Source organism: Sinohyriopsis cumingii, chromosome 12 (genome assembly GCF_028554795.1).
Source record: "Sinohyriopsis cumingii isolate HCF-2022 chromosome 12, ASM2855479v2, whole genome shotgun sequence".
In the NCBI taxonomy this organism is placed as follows: Eukaryota; Metazoa; Mollusca; class Bivalvia; order Unionida; family Unionidae; genus Sinohyriopsis; species Sinohyriopsis cumingii.
In genome coordinates, this window is record NC_142972.1 from 31,168,311 (window position 1) to 31,191,081 (window position 22,771).

Sequence of the window (22,771 nt, forward strand, 5' to 3'; positions counted from 1 at the left end):
GGAAAGCTTTATTGTATAAATCTTTTCTTGATGAGGGGAAGTGTTATGTATATCTATAACTCTTGGTACATGATTGTGTCCATATTATGTGTCATTTTTATTGTGATGTGATGTGATCTGGATTTTTAATGTAGCTTTAACAATATTTCAGTCATATCGCTACAATGTATGCAATGTGACAGTTTATAGTGATGTCTAGCACTGGAGAATCATGCCGCAGACATATAGCATGATGTCCCACCCAGTCACATTATCCTGACACCAGACTGACCAGTCCTAACACTAACCTCTTAATGCTGAACGCCAAGCAAGGCAGCTGTTAGTACCATTTTTATAAGTCTTTGGTATGACTTGACCAGGGATCGAACCCACAACCTCCTGCATCGGAGATGGATGCTTTAACCACTATATCAAGATATTAGTTAATATTTGTACAAGGGTATACAATTCTATTTTAAGATTTTAAGAGTGTAGCTTGCATAGGATCTAAAATAGTTACTGACATAGGTGTTCAAGACCATGAATAATAATATTAATGACAATACCTGTTTATGAATTTGGGGTTTTCTTCCCAATGACTGGACTAGGTCAGGTTGGTTCTTAGAAGAAATAAGGCTGGTTTTTAGAAGAAATAGGTTACTTCCCATTAGACAGATTAGGTCACATGAATAGATATTTTGAAATATTATACTGAGTAGTAAGGTCTGTCCTGTGGAGTGCATTGCAACATATAGTCTTAGCAGACTCTGAAGGTGTATATAAGGAGAGAACTGAGCAATCAGAATCATTCCTATTTTAGATTCATTCCTATTTCAGAATTTTATTTCATATGCTGACATCAGTCTGCAGATGTGTTTAATGTTGTGGTTTTTTATGACTATTCATTGGATTTACAATTACTGTGTATTATTCAAAGGAATTCTGGACAATACCATTTTGATATATAAATTCAAGGAAATTTATTCAGAACATTTGATTTTTTGGACTTAAAAGAACTTTTTAGGAATATTTGGGATTTACTTCATAATACTATAACATACTTATCTTTATATTTTTTAAAGTTATGTTAAAAACTCAAAACACACACACACACACATATCTAAACCACACATAATATTGTAAGTTTTTCTCTCATTTTCATTTATATCTTTGATAATTAAATTATTGCTAAAATTTCATAAACATGTTGGTTTTGCTTATTTCATGTACTCCATTCTCCATTGTTAGGTGTAATGACTGAAAGCTTTCCATTCCACAAACTTTGCCACATGTACAGAACATACTTATCTTTATATTTTATGTCATTGTATAATCTTTCGGTCCAAAATGGTGACTTTTTACAATGCAGCTCTGCTTGCTTTATCAGCCCTTTCATGGCAACCAACTTTTTTCAGATTATATGAGCAAATCATGTTTGTGTGGCAACCAATTTTATTCCAAGTGCATGTGCAAATCATGTTTGTGTAACCTCTAAGGTGATAATGGATTGTCAAATTTCTAAGGTGCATAATGCAGTGTCACATCAGGTTTTAGGTTGCTCACTTGAATTTAAAAGTAGAACAAACAGTGGAGACCCAGATCTGCCAAATGTACTATGCCATTGCTGATCTGAGTCAATTCTGTTCAGCACATGTTATGCACAAACAAAGCTGGAAAACAGATGGTAAGGAACAAACTTACCAAGTGGAAGAATGAGACAAAATATCCCAGAAGGCCCACTCCTAGAGAGACAGTCCATAACACATAGGCTCGACTCTTCCATATCTTCACATTTAGAAACTTCTTTGTGAAGGTGCAGCAATCATTGCAATGCTGGTACACACTCTCTGTTGACAAAGTCAGCTGTGCAAGATTGCTCTTCTTTGTGAACAAAGGCTTCCATGTTAGTGAAAATAGAATCAGCAAGAAATGCAGACCACTCAAGCATATAAAAGTGTACTTGATATCAACAGTCTCCAGTAGAATAGGAAGAACCCTTGTTAATGCTATTGTGAATATTGAACTACCAAAAGAGACAATACCATTAACTAAGCCCATGTGTCTCCTGAAGTAATGTCCAAGGATGACAAGAGAGGGGGAATATACAAGGGCCGAACCAACACCAAGAAGAACTCCATATGTGAGGTACAGCAGTTCCATCCTCTCAATAAAAGCACTTGACAGCAGACCAGCACAACCCAGTGTAGCCCCTACCACAGCTGTTTGTCTGATCCCAAACCTGTCACTGGAGATGCTGGCAAAGATGCACATGAAGAAGGTCACTCCAGTACATACCGACCCCACAAATGCTGAAAGAAAAAAGAGAAATCCAAATAGAGAATAAGTCATTTCTGACTTTGTATGCAGTTGAAATCTGCAGACCTTCTGAAGACATACTGCACCTTACCAGCACACTGTAAGAATAATTTCCTGACAAAAACTTTGCTATTATAAAAAAACAATGAGTGACAAAACTAGTGTGTATGAAGCTGCCATGTACCTTACAGATTTTTCCATCTAAAAATATGAACATATGCAATAATTACTGGCTAATGTATGACTGCAAAACTCAATTTTGGAAATTTCTCCTGCCTATATTGGGCATCCTCCCATTAAGAAATAGTTCAAATGCCCCTACACTGACTTCAGTAATAAGTCAAACCTAATTATGCATTTGTCCATCACACAGATCTTTTAATTACCTGTTAACAGTAATAAGACCAAAGTACTATATACTCCTCTTAGTCATCGACTACATCTTGTACAATCAATAAACTATAAAATGTAACACACATGAGGAAAGTAACTACAGTATGACACCAAACCCATTGAGACTGCTAATATTTATTAACAAGGAAAGTTGATGATCGTTCAGTCTACATAGAGGATATTTTATTTACCACTGTTAATACCAGATACAATTTACATACATATATACCATCCACAAAGGAGGTATAAGTGTAATATTTGCTAATGTAAGTGACAAAAAAGCAGAACCTCAGTATAAAATATGTAATCTATATATTACTAGTACTAATATTAGTATAATCCTACTTAATCAAGGCTATGACATTGTAGCTAATAATTACATGCCATAATTACAGTACACTGTATGAAAAATATCCATTCATATGTACTACTAACCCAGATCTGCAGGTCAGAAATGGGCAAAATCCATGTGGATTACAACCAGAATAGAAACATAAAACAAACTGAAGAATTAATTATATTCAACACTCACTGGTTTATATGTCTATCTTTTGCCAAATGATCATAAGTCCAAGCTTTCTGCAAAGAACACAAAGTGCTCCTCCAGGTGCTCCATTGCACCACTCTTATAATCTTCTTTCCAAATTTTTTTAAGTGGTGTCAATTTGTCCTTTTTCTTATCTGATCTGTTTTGAAGTTTAAAGACCCATCTGCATTAGAATTTTCATCTGCATGTCAACCATAAAACCCATTTCTGACAACATTTTTTTTAAACATACAGACTGGTCAGCTATCTAAGTCAATTATCAACATAATGAATTTGTGAGGAATGTTTCAAATGAGAGAAACCCATCCATTTTTGGGGAAATGGGTCATATAAAGTTTCTATCTACCATAGACCAGTGCTATTCTAATATACAGCAGTCTTTCTTTTTAGAATATTCTCAAAATTTTATGATGACTGGAACTTAAAGAGATGATAATATAAATGACAAACACAACTTTTTATTGCTTTATTTTTTAATTTATTTTTTAACAAAATCTATATACAATAGAGCATAAGATGTAATTTGTTGAAACAATTTGTGCTGAATACACCAAAGCAAAATGATTGGCATGTATGCTGATATATTTCATTGTATGGTACAAAAAAGCATAATGATTGGCATGTATTGCTGATATATTTCATTGTGTGGTACAAAACAACCCAATGACTGGTATGTATGCTGATATATTTCATTATGTGGTGCAAAAAACATAATGATTGGCATGTATGCTGATATATTTCATTGTGTGGTACAAAAATACCATAATGATTGGCATGTATGCTGATATATTTCATTGTGTGGTACAAAAAAACTTGATATTTTAATGAGTGGCAAAGCTGCAAGTTAAAATATATCGCTTTATTGTACCATATGATAAAATATACAAATAATTTATGCAGAAAGAACAATTTTAAAAAAAATTTATACCAAATTTACTCCTGAACTGAAGCATTCCTCAGTACACTACCCCCTTTTTCTTAAATTCACCTCACTTTCATTGGCTGATCACATATTAGCAACTTCAGAAAGCGGTATATTGGGGTGACCTAATCTTTGAAGTAGATTACATTCTAAACATTTTGTAAATTATTTTACCCTATCTGACAACAATGAAAGTTAATTCTGCATTGCATCAGAGCTGGTTTATCAAGGTTGTCATGGTAGCAAGGGTAAATAATGTCTTCAAGGTAATGCAGTTTTCATTTATTTGTTCTAGTTTATAAAGTACTCATTTTTCTTGCTGTAGTTAAACTTCTGTAGACACACACAATTGCAGCATGATGTGAAACCTTGTATCTAAACATGTGAAAAAATATACAGATGTTTTTTTTTAAATTTGATAATAGAAGAATGGAAAAATATGAAAAATCATTGGACAATGAACTTTCTATATTTAACACTTAACAATTTTATCTACTCAACAGTAATCAATAATTTTATCTACTCAATTGTGATCAATAATTTTATCTACTCAACTGTAAGTGATGAATACATTTATCTACTCAATAACTGTATCTACTCCAAAAGTGATAAATCATTTTATCTACTAAATAGTCATCAATAATTGTATCTACTCAACAGTGATCAATAATTCTATCTACTCAATAGTGACCAATAATTTGAATCAATAATTTTATCTACTCAATAATAATCAATAATTTTATCTACCAAATAGTGATCAATAATTTACCTACTCAATAGTGACCAATAATTGTATCTACTCAATGGTGATAAATAATATTACCTACTCAATAGTGATCAATAATTTACCTACTCAATAGTGATCAATAATTTTATCTACTCAACAGTGATCAATAATTTATCTACTCGACAGTGATCAATAATTGTACCTAACCTAGTTCTTATGATGAGTAGCTTGTTGGTGATTTGTTTTTCACTTCATATAAAAGACTGGTGCAAACCAGAAGACAAGGGTGTCATTGTTTGTGGCTGCCCACTGTTAAAAGTGTAACAATCCTATTATGAACAGAATAATTCACAAAAAAACAACTGGCATCTTGCTGAGAAAATGGGTGATACTGCCTTTTCCAAAGACAGAGAGGCAGCAAACCTGGGCTGGTCTGGGTGGTTATCGAACCTGAGACCCTTGAATTACCAGTCTGATGCTCTACAAACTAAGCACATGTGGTTCTCATATCACAAAGTGAAAGTAAATAACAATATTTATAAAATAAAAAAATTCTGTACTGCAGAATGAAATTGTAATGGGGGAAGGATTGCCAGATCAGATGAAACTGAATTATTGTATATTTACAGACAACCTGATATTACAGCATTGCGGCAATTACTGTACATGCTTCACAAATTTGGGATTTCTCATTCAATACTGTGGTCATGGCCATGGGGCAGAGGTAAAAGGTGTCCAGTATGAATAATGGATATCTATTCAATTGTGGAACTCTGTCAGGAATTGTATTGTGCCTGCAGTGGATATTTTGGCAAACCCCACTGATAGGAATTGCCTTGTGACTGCAGTGGATTTTTTGGCACACCTCGCTGATAGGAATTACATTGCGCCTGCAGTGAATTTTTTGGCACACCCTACTGATAGGAACTGTATTGTGCCTGCAGTGGAATTTTTGGCACACCCCACTGATAGGAACTGTATTGTACCTGCAGTGGAATATTTGGCACACCCCACTGATAGGAACTGTATTGTGCCTGCAGTGGAATTTTTGGCACACCCCACTGATAGGAACTGTATTGTGCCTGCAGTGGAATTTTTGGCACACCCCACTGATAGGAACTGTACTGTGCCTGCAGTGGAATTTTTGGCACACCCCACTGATAGAAACTGTATTGTACCTGCAGTGGAATGTTTGGCACACCCCACTGATAGGAACTGTATTGTGCCTGCAGTGGAATTTTTGGCACACCCCACTGATAGGAATTGCATTGTGCCTGCAGTGGAATTTTTGGCACACCCCACTTATACAGCATTCTTCTAGCATGTCATGTCAACAGGCTAAGCAAACATATGGGAGACACCCAGATGCCATAAACCCAACCAAGTGAGGTGTCAATTTCATAACATTGTTTTGGCATTTACCAAAGGCCATGCTAGACATACACAAATAGCACAACTGTGATATTTACCAATGGCCTTGCTAGACATATGCTTTAGTAACACTGTTTGTGGTATTTACCAATGGCCTTGTTAGACATATGTAATAGTAACATTATTTGTGGTATTTACCAATGGCCTTGCTAGACATATGTGACATTACTATTATTTGTGGTATTTACCAATGGCCTTGCTAGACATATGCGATGTTAACATTGTTTGTGGTATTTACCAATGGACTTGCAAGAAAAAAGTGACATTAACACTGTTTGTGGTATTTACCAATGGCCTTGCTAGACATAAGTGACATTAACATTGTGGTATTTACCAGTGACCTAACTAGACATTTGCAATATTAACATTGTGGTATTTACCGATGACCTAACTAGACATCTGCAATTGTAACACTGTTTGTAGTATTTACCACTGACCCTGCTAGACATATGTGACATTAACATTGTTTGTGGTATTTGCCATTGGCCTTACTAGACATCTGCAATATTAACATTGTGGTATTTACCAATGGCCTTGATAGACATTTGCAATATTGACATTGTGGTATTTACCAATGGCCTTGCTAGACATATGCGATGTTAACATTGTTTGTGGTATTTGCCACTGGTCTTATAGACATATGCAGTAGTAACATTGTTTGTAGTATTTACCAATGGCCTTACTAGACATATGCGGCATTACTATTATTTGTGGTATTTACCAATGGCCTTGTTAGACATATGCAATATTAACATTGTGGTATTTACCAATGGCCTTGATAGACATATGCAATGTTAACATTGTTTGTGGTATTTGCCACTGATCTTATAGACATATGCAATAGTAACATTGTTTGTGGTATTTGCTAGTGGCCTTGCTAGACATATGCAATAGTAACATTGTTTGTAGTATTTACCAATGGCCTTACTAGACATCTGCAATTGTAACACTGTTTGTGGTATTTACCATTGGCCTTGCTGGACATATGCAATAGCAACATTGTTTGTGGTATTTGCCAATGACCTAACTAGACATTTGCAATATTAACATTGTGGTATTTACCAATGGCCTTGCTAGACATATGCGATGTTAACATTGTTTGTGGTATTTGCCATTGGCCTTGCTAGACATATGCGATGTTAACATTGTGGTATTTACCAATGGCCTTGCTAGACATTTGCAATATTAACAATGTGGTATTTACCAATGGCCTTGCTAGACATATGCACTATTAACATTGTGGTATTTATCAATGGCCTTGCTAGACATTTGCAATATTAACATTGTGGTATTTACCAATTGCCTTGCTAGACATATGTGATATTAACATTGTGGCATTTACTAATGGCCTTGCTAGACATCTGCAATTGTAACACTGTTTGTGGTATTTACCATTGGCCTTGCTAGACATATGTAATAGTAACATTGTTTGTGGTATTTACCAGTGGCCTTGCTAGGCATATGTAATAGTAACATTGTTTGTTGTATTTACCAATAGCCTTGCTAGACACATGCAATAGTAACATTGTTTGTTGTATTTACCAATAGCCTTGCTAGACACATACAATAGTAACATTGTTTGTGGTATTTACAAATGGATTTGCTAGACACATGCAATAGTAACATTGTTTGTGGTCTTATACAGACCAATGTGTATAATGTAGAGAAATCTTATATGTTTCAAATTAACCCCTTCTCTCTGCTCCATGACAGCAGACACTAAACACGTTGCCTAAATACATACACAATCCTGTTCACCAACTACATGTATCTACAAGCATTCTTACATGCAGAAATTTCAGTACTCTTCTGTATCAAGTGGCACCTTTCATGTTCTTTCTCAATAAATGATATTTAATTAAAGGTCCGGTTGCACTGAGTAACAGTTAAAATCCAGGAAAATGTGTATTTAATTCATCATCCACAAAATATTTCTGACCAAAAGGCTATATTATGTTTCTTTCTCTGAATCTCTGACATTATTGTTGTCATTTAACCCTATGCAAGAACTATTGTGTTATGTCCAAATCTACTCAGCCTCCAGCCAGATTTGAATTGGCCAATTGTGGCTCCTTTCTTCCATGGATATTCCAAACAGTTTTGCTCATCAGTAGAGTTGTATTCATTCCAAATTTCAAAGCGTAAAGGAGTAATCATATCTTCTATGTCTCTAATATTTAGAGTGAATGATTATTAGTATTTTTATTTTACTTTTTAAGCAATGTTAACATCAGGCATTATATATTGGTCTATAATATTACAGTGGAAAGCTAAAACTCAGTTTCCTACCTATCATTCCTAAATGATTCAGAAAGAATTACATATTCAAAACATGCTAATCTGGAACTCAGTGTTCAAGAGGAGAAGCATTAACTAAGTTTTCAAAATGGTGGACACATTAGATGTCAGTTTGGTACCATTTTCATTTAGGACCAACTGGATATAGACATTATAAGAAGTCTTTTATTGATAACCCTACGATCACATGACCATATACTTAGATGGAGTAGGAATAACAAGATTTTCATGATGGCTGCAGTGGTGGCCATATTGGAAGTCCATGCAGAACCATTTTTTCAAGGACCAACTATGACAAGAAGTCTTCTTGTGAAACAAGTTACATGTTAAATGTTGAAATATGAAAGGCTTTTTATTTTAGGAGTTTTTTTCAAGGTTTAAAAATTTTGCTGTTACAAGGTTATGTATATGATGAGAATAACATTTATTAAAATTTAAAAGAATTGAAGTTTGGCTTGTGTCTTGCTCATTAAAAGGACAGTGGGGTTCAGAAAGGATGATCCAACATCAATATGCCGTTATTGGTCAACCAAATGAATGATAGAATAAAATGACTGGATGTCTTTAATTTGGATAATTTGTGTGTTTTGTTAAACACTAACTAGTCTAATGAAATCTGCACAAAGACACTTTTTGTGAGATCATGGTAGAGTCATTTATCATTTTTTTCTTCAAAATATTTTTTGGTGTTTTTTTTTATATTTAGGTTACCTTTATTTTCTTAAGGATTTTTCTAGGTTTGCAAGTTCACAATGAAATTTTAGTTTTTCAAGATTTCTGAGGTCTGCCTCTAATCCTAATGTTGACATGACATGAGGAGTAGTTACAAGGATATTTTCAAGACAGCTGCTATTGCAGCCATACGGGTGTGGGTGTGTGGCCATATTGGCTGTCCAAGCAGAACCATTGTTCTTTTAGGACCAACTAGACACCATACAAGATCTATCTGTGGAACTCCCATGATGAATCACCTGCTCTGGAACAATAATGATAATAAAATTTCCAAAATGGCTCCTGTGGTGGCCATATATTTTATGTCTGAGCTGCACCATCTCTTTTAGAGCCAACTAAGCCTTTGGATGAATGGTTATGTAAAGTTTCATGACAATCTTTTAAGAGTAAATATTGATAACAAATTTGTACTAACAGATGGATGGAGGTCACTTTGGATAATGAACAACTGGCTATCCCATAATAGCATGGATGTACCATATATACTCACTTATCAGTTGAAGCCAACTGCACTGACCCAGATCTACCATGATTACATATAGTGCCAGCAAATCTGGGTCTGTGCAGTTTGTTAAGAGCAATCAGTCAAACAAACAAGATGTATCCTGGTCTGCAGGCACATTATCCTCTGGCAGATAAGGATCTTTGTTGTTTGCAGTTTGACTCGACTTATAAATGACTGCATAAGGTATTAATTAAAACTATTACATCTCGTCTTTTCCTATAAAGCTGCTGTTGTTATTATTATTGTTTATATTATTGTTATTATTATTAGTTTTGGGAACAGGCTGGAATTAATAAGGGTTTGCCAATCCACAGTTGGAAATTTGTTTTGCTTTAATTTGCTACACATTGTACCAGATGTCAAAATTTGGATGCAGAAGGAGCTGGCCATGACCTGCATGTTGAGCCTGCCTCCAAGCTTTGATAACTAATTCATATATCTAGACAGATAAAGATATCCAAGCTTTGATAACTACTTCATATATCTAGACAGATAAATATATGCAAGCTTCGATAAAGAGGACATACTAAGATTGATAAAAATAATGTTTACTGAAGCTATGTTCAAGTGGCTTGGATAAAATGGTACTGAAATAAAAGCAAAGTAAAAACTTTTAACAATGTGGTTAATCTAGGATGTGGATACATTTTTTCTGTTTTGGATTTGTGTTTTAAGGCATAGCAACACAAGTAGGCTACTTAATGCTGAGCCAATTGGAGTAAAATTCCTTGCCAAGGACACACAACAGTAACTATCAGAGGGTGATCTGATGGTAGAATTTGAATGGATATCCTTTTGGGGTCATTAGTCCGGTATCCAACTGATAAATATTGATATGTGAAATTCTAACCTATTATAAATTGCTGTTTTTAGATTATGAATAATTTCCAGCAATTTATACCTTTCATTTGAAACATATTTCACATCCCTAATCATGGTCAGGTTTTTTGATTCTATTTAATTTTCCAACATAAACTTTCATTCTTTAGGCACCAAGAGTGTGTGTGTGTGTGTGTGTGTGTGTGTGTGTGTGTTTATAGTTTTAGATTCATTGTTGTTAATTTAGTATGTCTTCAGGTCAATTTCAAGTATACAAATCAATTTCATGGTGGTCTACCGATTGTATCTTAATTCCATATGTTTTGCACAGAAATCCTGATATTCATCAGAGATCATCAATTATTTTTTTACTGAGAATCAATCTGTAATAGCAGGAAAAGATTTTGAGCTGGTGTGCTGCTTGTGTGCAGAATTATGGAAACACGTTTTGGTTATGATACCTCATCAGATGGCAACACCCGTATGAAATAATTAGGCGGATTCCACCTGAAACTTAGGCATACTCCAGGCGGAATCTGCCTAAAATGTTAAAAATATGGTTAATACGAAGGCGGACATAGAAAATTTAAGAAATCAAAGATGAATCCATCTAGAGTCCATCTAACTCTAAGATGGACTTTTGTCAAATTCCTGCTATAAATACATCTTTTGGCATAATTTTGGACTTAGTTGATTTTCCACCCACCATCTAGGTGGAATTAGGAACTTAGTCACTGACATCTATTATATGAAAGGTGGAATCTGGACTTAGTTTATTTTCTAACCAACATCTAGGCAGAATGAAGAACTTAGTCATTTACATCAGTTAAATAAGGCATAATTAGGACTTGGCTTTTGTGTGTCTGTAAAGTTAAATGACTGAAAATATAGTGATATTTTGTGATTGTAATATCACTGACAGTTCAATAAAAATATCATTAAGATATAATTGTTTATTGTTTCTTGTACAATTTGAATGATTTTCAGCAGCATTTATATTTCCTATTTATGATAGCTGTAATTTTATTGTTTATTTTGGGCACAATTTATAACTTCTTTTTACAGCTTTTCATGTTAAATTTCTTTTTCAAATTTGTTGTTGTTGTTGTATTTTTGTTTAACTTCAATTGGATTTAACTGCCCTCGAACAACTTTTCATCTTGTTTTCCGTTTTAAAACATAATTTCGCTTTTCTCCTGACCTGAATTTCCTCGATATGGACCCATTTTTTAATATCGTCTCCGAAACTTTTTTAAAATAATGCTCCATCCGGTCCCATTCCACAACGAACTTTCAAATAAGTATTTGTTCCGTTTATTGTTGAACAGATGATCGTTGTATAAAGCTTTCTGATTGGTCAAGATCTTTTAATTGACCAATGAATCGTCGCGTAACAGAAACTGATGAGAAAGAGCATGTTTGCTAAACATCGCGATTCGAATTTTCGAGCGGGGCGAGAGATTGAATAACCATTTGAAAAATGTGCGGCAATGACAATACCCTGAACGCAAATTTGATGGGAACATAACTGATGAATCTGTATGAAAACTGAACGCCAGGACAAGCATTTTGCATTTTGTGCCATAAAGAGCTTTACAGTAGCGGCTAACGTGCTAAATAAGACAAGGAATTGAATCAGGAATCAGGATGATTTCGAAGTTATACAACTCCAAACTGATTAACTTTAAGGAGGGACAACGTGTAGATCGCTGGTGGGAAATGTTGCCAGATATCCATGTCTATCAAAGATAGTCATATCTTTGCGGAATTTTCTTGACTGAAAAGTAGAATCTACTTTTAATCTCGTGAGGCATTATTGTGTATATTATCAAAATATTCTAGGTGTGTTGGAATTCAGTGTAAAATAAGAGTAATTATATCATGATAAACGTTTATCACGGCTGCTTATGGAACAAGGACTAATTCAAGAGACCACAACAGCATCATAGTTTGTGCAATCAAAAATCCAGTCTACAGTACAAGTGACATAAGGCAGGCTCCTAGCTTTTATTCTTCTCATAATCAAATTGTCTCAAATGGATGCTTTTCTGTAATTTTGCATTATTTTCACGGCTGAATTTTTCAATGCAGATTAATATTTTATATTTTATATATGTTTATGTGTTCACAGATGCCTGTGCATATGTTCCAGGCTTGATACTTGGATTTTTAAAACCACTTAATTATTTAGTGTCAGATACTTCATATCATGTTGTATATACAGTATATGTTGTACATCACAGAAGGCCTCAAAGTAGATTAGTTCTGTAACTAATTGAATTACCTTCTCTAAATAAAGTCATATATTATTATTATTATTATTATTATTATTATTAACTCCCATTTCTCTTGCCTTGGATGTCATATAATTACAACGTCAGTATAATTGTTTTCATGCACACTTAAATATCACCTTAGATAATAAAGTCCTGTTTAATTCATATCCATTATTTCTTTGAAACCTGCTGAAATGTCTGACACACTAAAAAACTTAAGTACAATACTATATAATGATCAAAATTTTAGTGAAATCATACAAAAGTTTTAGTCATTTTTTTGGTGAAACCTCACACATATTGCAAAGAAATTTGAGTGAGACCTCAACATAATTTCAAAGAATGTTTTGGTCAAAATATTTGTGAAATCTCACCAAACTTTAAAGTGAAATGAAAAATACTTAAGTGATGCCATGTTGGATTAGATTTTGTATGCAAGAAAGAAAATGGCATTGCCCCATAGGACAAGCAAAACCTAAATCTTATTTGATAATGTCTGTCAAAATAAAATTTATGATCCATTTTAAAAATTACTGTGAATATTTATCACTGATTCCCAATAATGCCTAAAAATCATTAGGCAGTTTAATAGAAATCTCAAGTATATTTTTTATGGTTTAGGCAGAAACTGCTTAAAAAAATCCGTCTGAAATCCGCCTTGACATTTTCATTATTGGATGGGGTTTCTGCAGGTATTTCCATCTAATTAGGCAGAAGTAAAGATTCCGCCTAGTAACAGTAATTTGCGTATTTCGAGCTATATTCCACCCTGAATCTGCCTAAAAGTGATAAGGGGAATCTAGGCTAAATAAGCAGAATAAACAGATTCTGCCTAGTAAACAGAATAAACAAATTCCACCTAGTAGGCAGAATAAACTAATTCCACCTTGTAATAGACGGACTAATTTGCATATTTCGGGCTGTATTCTGCCCTGAACCCACCTAAAATTTATAATAAGTGGAATCTAGGCTTTAAGTGAAATCCGCTTTAAAATTCCACCTGGAATCTGGTTAAAGTCAGGGCGGAAGTTGTTTTCGTACAGGAGCAAGAAAGCAAGTTGATCACTTAGCAAGTCAGTCAATATATACAATTACACAACCTACAACAGAAGGCTCTGGCACAATAGTGCAATAAATTACTGTATATTGCTGTACAAACATTAGTCATGGGCTGAAACATGATACTTGTCCACTTGATGACTACAAGTAGTCTTGCCATGGTACAAATAGATTTTTCAAGGTGCTAACCTTTGGTCAAGTGATTACCATATGTACTCACCTATAATTTGGATCCAAATGCAAATGGCAGAGACCCATGTCTCATAATGTGCCAGCAGATATGGGTTTATGTGGTTTGTTAAGACTAATCAGTAAAACATGCATCATGGACCCTGTAGACTGCCAGCACATTATGTGACAGCATATCTGGGTCTAATAGTTGTTTGCAGCTGGACCCAACTTATGAGTATATATGGCATACTATCCATGTCATGGTAGTAAATAAAAGTTACTGTTTCAAACTCAAAAAGCCAATACTAATCTCCATCAAACTGGCTTTTACCAAACTGTATTAACATGATTTTCATGTATTGCCTAAATGATTCTGTGGATATTCTGGTTACATTTCCTTTTGAGCTGAAAGTGACAGGTGATGCCATAAGATATCACACTTCACAAGGTCATCAACAACCTTAAGTTTTAATTTTGTCTTGTACACATATTTGGTAACTAGTCAGAGTAAAGTAGGCAAAAAATAAATTGGAAACTTGTTTCACTTTTTATTTACTTTGAACATTTTTGAAAATGACACCTGGTACAGTACAAAAGAATTTGGAGGCAGGGGAGCATTTTTAAAAAACAATTTTCCTGGGGACAAGTTCACTGTAAAATAACGATAAAACTCTGCACATAATGTAAGTGACACACCATAATAAACTTACATATATGTGACACACAATATATTTAACTTACATATATGTGACACATAATTAACTTACATATGACACACCATAATTGACTTACATGTGACACATCACAATTAACTTACATATATGTGACACATAACTAACTTACATATATGTTACACACCATAAGTGTTGCGTTTATATTTTTACAGCTATCCTGGTCACTAAGTTTAACACCTAAAAGTTCCAGCTAAAGATTATCTCTGTGATGTCGGGACCAAGTCCCTTCTTTTTACATCTTGGTTCCTGTAAGCAAAAAGTCAGGACTACAGAACACTGAGAAACCCAAATGGTGCATTGATAATGCTCTTGCTAAGTGTCTCTATATGTATATTAACATTTAAGCTGTAATGAGTGCAATGACCCTGTTGTTGTATGTACACAAATAAATGTTTGTAGAAATGGTCAAAAAAATATGCCATCAATCACATAACAAGGGTAAAATCTCCACACCCTTGTAAAACTGACTAGTAAAACATGCAAGTAATCTAGCAATGCCAATGAAATTAATTAAAATATACAGTCAATATAAAACAAATAAGTTTAATCTGGAAAAAAGGACAAATTTGTTAGAAAAGAAAATGATGTACAGAATCATATAGGTCTGGAATGCTGAGTCAGTTACACATTTTATAAAACACAAATCAAAAGATTTCCTGGTTGTGAATCATACTATTTTATGTCATCTGTCATTCAGTCATGACAATCCATTAGAAGAATGGATGCTGCCATTCTACTTTATCACATACTTTGCCTGTAGTGTAAGCAGTTTAATATTTTTGATATTATACATGTGAACATAACACTTTACGTGATTCTGATTGGTCCAAATAAGCCCATGTAATTATTGTGCAATATTCCCTTTACTGATTGGCTGCAATTGTGGGGAAGCTATTTTAACCCCGCCTTCTATAATGTTTTGTTTTCATTAAACATTTTTTGGCTGCCATTTTTTTTAACCGACTCGCGAAAGGGAATTGGGAAAAAAATGGTCTCATCTGTTTTAATATTGCCAATTTACCACACATGGGTTTGTTATGTCATGTATAACATAACATGAAAAATGGCAAAACATGTAAAACTACCAGTACTGCTTAGATTATAACGAGGGTGGGGATGGATAGGCAGTATATCTGTAGCATGGAATCCACCCTATATACAAGCTTGGTTTAAATGTGAACTTACTGAAGTAAATAATTAATTCACCTTTATTCATGGAAGAATGTACTAGACATAAACCAGTCTCCCCAACTTACAGAACTTTATCCAACCACAGCATATTTACATGGTAAATATGTGATACAAGTCTGCATGACTCAAACAGAGATTTGTTTATGTCTTCTGTACAATCTAATGTTCCAAATCATATACGGCAAATATCTGGTCACAAGTACATTATGGCAAATATCTGGTCACAAGTACATTACAGTCAGTATGTGTATTTCTGCATCCAGTAATCTTCTTTTCACAAAAATATCACAACAATGTAATGTTTAGTTGTAGAATTTCAATGTAAACACGGTCACTGTGTTGTGTTTGCTAACTCAAACCAGTACTGTGAACCTATCAAACAATGTAACATCACACGCATTGGACATTTTGTGTTGACAAATGTTTTGTCTTTTGTAAAATGTTCTGTTTATTTGGATGGATGCTTATTCTTTGATTTATAGTTATCAAAAATGTATAATATACTTTTACTATTTCAACTTTGTTTGGGACCATTTTTTCCACACAACAAATGAAATGATCAAAATTATTCATTCTTCTTTCAATCTAAATAATTTATAATGAAATAAAACCATATGATAAAAAGAATCTCAAATGGGTAAAGATTTAATATTAAATTAATGAAACTTCTTAAATAATGTCCTGCTTTTACAAGCCTTGGCAAGCAGAAGCTGGATATTATTCAACTTGTTTCATAAATTCAATATTAAATCGTTACCCATCTGAGATCCTCTGTGACTTGTTATGCTGTAATAATACAAATAGAAGTTAATGAAAAGGCTAGCAATTCAAAAGCCCAACCCATCAACTAAAGTACAGTATCAGGGAAGAACACCATCCCCCCAACCTCAACCTTTGCTTTTCTCTTATAATGGTATCTTTTCACCCAAACTATGAAAATTAGCAATCTAGAATAAATGTTTCATACAATGATACAGGTTAAAAATATTACCAGCTTATAAGGACCCACATAATACAAACAAAAAATACCAGAAAAAAGTGAAGAAAATCGGATTAAATAATTTTTCATCAAAAGTGCACTTTTAGAAAGCCATAATTAAAAATATAATTTACACACTTAAATTAAATAAAAATTAATACCCTCTTTATTTTGTCCAGTTCAAATGATACTACATTTGACCATCTATCACCTGCTGTTTCCATAAAATCTGGTCCTTTCCCATTAAAACTCAAGGTGGAGGTGGATGGGTGGTGGGAAATTGTTATTTGGCAGAGGTTCACAGTTAAAACAGTGTGCCCCATGTTAGCATAATTCAAATTTATTAATGTATACAACATTTTTATAAACTACTTCATTCTTGACCTTTAGGTGTTTTTCAGAAATTGTAAATGAGACAGAATACTGTAACAATTATCAACAATATGGACCTTGACATGTTTTTAAGGTGCATGATGTGATGATGAAAAATAAAACCAGACAAATAACACTCTGGAATGGAAAGGAAAATAACCTATGTAAATCAATGGTGGTAACATGATGACATAACATCATATGATATTGAATCAACTTGCCAGGAGTTGATTACTAAATCTTCACCAGATAACATATATCATATGATACTGAATCAAGTTTAAATCACCAGATAACATATTACTAATAAACTGACCAAGAGTTTATCACTATGTTCTTAACCAAATGACATAACATCATATAATACTGAATCAATAAGCCAAGAGCTCAATTAGAATCAAGAGTTGGTTAATGTACACAAATGGTGTTTATCATAGCACTGCCATATGAAGATGAATACAACATTGAGTCATAAGCTAGGATCATATGCAGTTGAATCAGAGATACATGTGAATGAAAACTTTCAAGTGTAGCAAAAAAGATGATGAAAAGATGATGAAGAACATTAAGTCTCAAAATAAAAACTAAATCCAAGTGTTGCTAAAACAGACTTAGAACCAGTCTCAAAGTAAAAACATTCAAGTGTTGCCAAAATAGATGTAAAATGGTCTAAGAATGAAAACTTCCATGCAGTGCTAAAATGGATGCAGAACAGTCTCTTTATGAAAACTTGAAAGTACTGCTACAAGAAAGAACTGTCTAAATATGAAAACTTTTAGGTATTCCTACAAGGCAATTAAAGTAGAACATTCTCAAAATGAAAACTTCTAAGTACAGTACTATAAGAAGGGTAGAAGAATCTCAAATTGAAACTTTCATTCTCAAAATGAAAACTTCAGTCTCAACAGAAATCTTGCACATATTGCAGCTGGAACACTAATGTTCTATCATGTGTAAACATGATGCAGTGAAAAAAAAGCATAAACTTAAATTTAAAAAGGGGGTTTACTCTTGGTGCAGATGTATATACACAACCAACAAATATTTGTTGAACCCTTGGGTGGTTTCCATTTCACTAGGGAACAAAACATCAGAAGGGATTACTGCTAATCTTATAAACCCTTACTTGGATTAACTTCTGATTATCCTGCAATCTTAAATTTGTGTCCAATGTATATACATGGAATCTAAAATCCATCTAAATAACAATTAACATTGAACTAAACCAGAATCCAAATTTTATATGAAACAGTTTGCATTTCCTGGATTCAGATTACCAAATTCTCTTACACCATGGACAGCTGACTCACCCATACAAGGATTTAAGGAGCATCAACTACTCTAACACAATATACTTTCTTGTTACTTATCTAAAATGCCTTACACTACTATTCTTTACACTAAGTCTGTATGTACATGTTCTACAGAAGAAGTAGATCAATTATCTAGGTAATTAGCTTTAGAATAAACACTAACACTTGTAAAAAATTTACATCAATTATAAATAAAAAAAGACCTCACTAAAGATTAGTTTGTTATCAAAATGAGTTTTTATTTTAAATAAAATCATCATCATCATCATCATCATCATCATCATAATTATTGTTACTATTATTATATTACTAAAGAATTAACAATGGTTTACCTGCTTTCAGTGACACCTCTGGATCATTCTTTGCATAGTGTTCTCTCATTTTGACATACACGATGCCAAAAGTGTTGATGATTCCCATTACTGTACCATTAACAATTAGAGAACTAATACATACTACCCACCCCCATCCTCCATCAGGTGGGTTAAATGCATTAGCATCCTGGGTAGTTTTCCCTTCCGTCAAAAGTGACAATCTTTTCTCTAAATCCTTGTCATCTTTTTGTTTTGTTTCTTTTGTTTTCCAACAATTGTGGCTTCCTTCTTCTTTCACCATTGTGCAAAGTGTGATGAAATTGAAATGTTGAATTTCTTTTCAAACAATCAGTGTGTATTTACAACCCTGAATGGCTCTTTATGTCCAAAAAATGAAAAACTATCAGATCAATCAGTTAAATCAGTTATAACCCAGTACTTAGAAAACAACACATCCTTCCAAGCCTTGAGGCAAATAGCTTGTGAGGTGCTTTGCTTGCTTAGTTATCAGATACAGACGTCTCAGATAACAGCTCTACCTATGCTGACCACTCAACAGCCTAATATCTGTTAACCACTGAAGCTATTTAAATGACACAATACAACAGGATTTTCACAGTTATCTCTCCTTATTACTCTTCCATTGACAAGATATGAAAACAAAGAATACATCTGAATAACTCATATTATTAATTTAACTCCCATAGAAAACCTATTGTCTCTATTTAGTTCTCTTACAAATAGAATATTAGGCTTTCAAAAATTATTTTTAATAAAATTTAGTTGAATTATCAAACAATCCTGGCTGGCAAACTATACTCTTTCTTTTCTTTTATTGTAACTTTAAAATAGATTTGAATTACAAAAATTATAACTTGAAATTCCTCCAGAACAGATATAATCTAAAATTTAAATAAGATAAAACTTAAATAAGATAGGCATAAGCCAATTAAATATAAACAAAATATATACAAAACATAAAGTTCCAGAGCATTCACTGAATGAAACTGGTTGGACTCATATTCATGAGTGGAACCAATTTAAGGATGCTGTTCTATATTGGACTCATGGTACTAATTCAGCTCCCATAGTAAACCTATCGAAATATCATAATATTAATAATTCCATATCTTTACATTTCTGAATTCTCATGAACAAAATTATATTTATCAATATAGACATATCCTTGATGACAGCTTCCGTGTAGAGAAAACCATATAAGCTGCAGCATTTTTGCAATCTATTGGCGTTTTAAATGTTTCTTTCAATTCCACACCAAAGGGTCAGGTGCAAATCTCAGCAATGAGTATTCTAAACTCATCTGTAAAAGAATGAAATTCAATCAATCTCTATTTTTCTTTTCAAGTAAAGCCAAGATGAACTCTCAAAAATTTCCTTTTACTCAAAAATCTTACTCTCATTATCAACCAATTCTGGCCAACCAAACCAATATAGACTCTATTTTATTTTCACCCATTTCAGGGCTGGTTCCCATTCTTCCTTATCATCAGTACAGTACCATAAGTCCTTCAGGGCTTACATACTTATTCAGCTTCAGTAGTAAACATCTGGAAACACATGATATAAAAAAATTCAATAACTTTAAACTTCTGAATGTTCGTGATCAAAGCTATTTTTCTCAATATATGATCCGGCCGTCACTAATGCAAAGTCCTGCATGGAAAAAACCATATGTCCTGTGACATGTTTTAGTTTTACATGTCTTTTCAATTCATATCCAAAGAATTGGGTTCTAATTTCAGCAATGAGTGAATATGTCTCCCAAAGTGATGTCTGTAAAATGACTGAAATTTCATCAATAAAACACTGTTCCATGTTTTTTTTCCTTACAAATAAGATATGCTCTCAAAAATGCTTTTTACAAAAGTTTCACTTTTCGTTATCAACTGATCATGGCCTGGAGCCAGACCCATTTACACTCTATTTTATCTTCACACATTTCTAGACTGTTTGATATTTTTACACTTAAATTAAGTACCAGAAGTCCTGATGAGTCACTGTTCCAATGAATTCCATTAAGTGAATGAGTTAAATAAATTAATAAATGAATGAATGTTCATTTAAACATAAATTCATTTTTTGGCATGTAAGTCTGCAAACAAACTGAGGCAAGCAAGATGTAAGCAGTTTAAGAAAATGGATATTTGTAACTTGCAACTGTTGTGGCCATATTGTGCAACAGATCGATACCATTTTCATTTTGGACCAACCTTTTAACAAGTTTGACAGTGATAACCCCACTGCAATATTACATTTCATTCATAAAGATTAGTGACAAGATGTCCAAGATGGCCAATGTCAGGACTAAATTGGACATCTGATCAGCATCATTTTCATTAAAGCCCACAAGAAGTCTTAATCCCCAGAAAATCCCTTGACAAAATGACTTTCTGTTTGGAATAGCAGTAACAATATTTTCATGATGGTCACTGTGGCAGTCATACTGGATGTTTTAGTGGCACCATTTTCAATGTTCAATTTTCGATATGAAAATACGTAATTAAGAGTCAATGTTTTATCAGGAAAAAACTAATTGGCATGAGCGAAATGGTGACAGAAAGGGGAGACCACTGACAATCGGGAAACTCGCGTGAACTGTTGTATGATAGCTAGCCACTGAAAGATTTTGGCGAAGGAGAAGCATACAACATTGCTATAGATACCACTATGGATGTTTGAGAGCAAGGGAGGATGATCAACCACACAGCCAGACCATCAGCACAAACATGCTTGATCAATGGACAGTGAATGAGTATATGGACTTATACCGGTACTAGTATATAGTCTCCGTGGCAAAACATGTAAAACTGAGAAAAATTCACAGTCCTCTGACCCTGAATCTAGTACAACACATCGTGAGAGATTGGAGATGCACCAGGATACACACCAAAAAGGTCAAGCACCTCCAAGTGTTAGTGGATAAAAACGAGTTAAGCAACAAGGGGGAGAATATAAATACTTCAGAGGGTTGCAATGGTAAATAAAAGTGTTAGTCAACAGAAGCTAAGAGCAAAGTATGGCCTTTGAGTTCAAACATAACAATATGGAAACAGTTTGAAGAAGATGTAAACCAACTATTGGAAATAACTTGGGCAGGAAATATTGACAGAAAAGGTGGAAAAAAAAACAGCCACCATCATCAACAGCATTTTTATGACCCTTTGATCTTAAACTAAGTAAGAAAAAAAGCAAAACAAAAGTTTTGTAAATTTTACAAACTATTTATTTCCCTACAATACAAAGTGAAAATTTAAAAAGAACTTATAGTATTGTGAATTAAATCCCAAATAATATTGAAAGTTATATCTCAAGTTAAAAAATGCAGTGTTCTGAATGAATTCCTATTTTGAATGTACAGATGTGCCAACAGTCTTAAGTATTACAATGATATAATCCATAATGTCTCTGACTGAATCCCAAATAATCACAAAATAGCATCTTAGTCCAAAAGTCAATGAGCACTTTGCATAAATAATTTAAATAAATGCTTCCCCTCAAATTTTATATCTAAACAAAACTAACAATAAAAGTTTGCTATCTAAACATGTTGCTTACAAAAGTTTGCTACCTAAACATGTTGTTTACAAAAGTTTGCTATCTAAACATGTTTACAAATGATCATTAGCTTAAACTATAACCTACAATCATGCACAACAGTTAAGCACACAACAC

At 33.5% G+C, this 22,771-nt stretch overlaps 1 protein-coding gene across 2 annotated transcripts in view; it reads right to left on the reverse strand.

Annotated features, from left to right (window-relative positions):
- The window catches only part of LOC149786193 (monocarboxylate transporter 10-like), an 82,520-nt gene extending 62,878 nt beyond the window's left edge, over positions 1-19,642 (reverse strand). For both annotated transcript variants that reach the window (XR_016424887.1, XM_089976550.1), the window contains exons 1-2: positions 19,097-19,642; positions 1,681-2,288 (exon numbers count right to left, since the gene is read on the reverse strand). Coding sequence is in view for 1 of the 2 variants with exons in the window: in XM_089976550.1 (XP_089832676.1) it covers positions 1,681-2,288; positions 19,097-19,379 (891 nt within the window). In the remaining variant the exon portion in view is untranslated. The remainder of the gene's footprint in view (positions 1-1,680; positions 2,289-19,096) is intronic.
- Between the last annotated feature and the right edge of the window lie 3,129 nt (positions 19,643-22,771).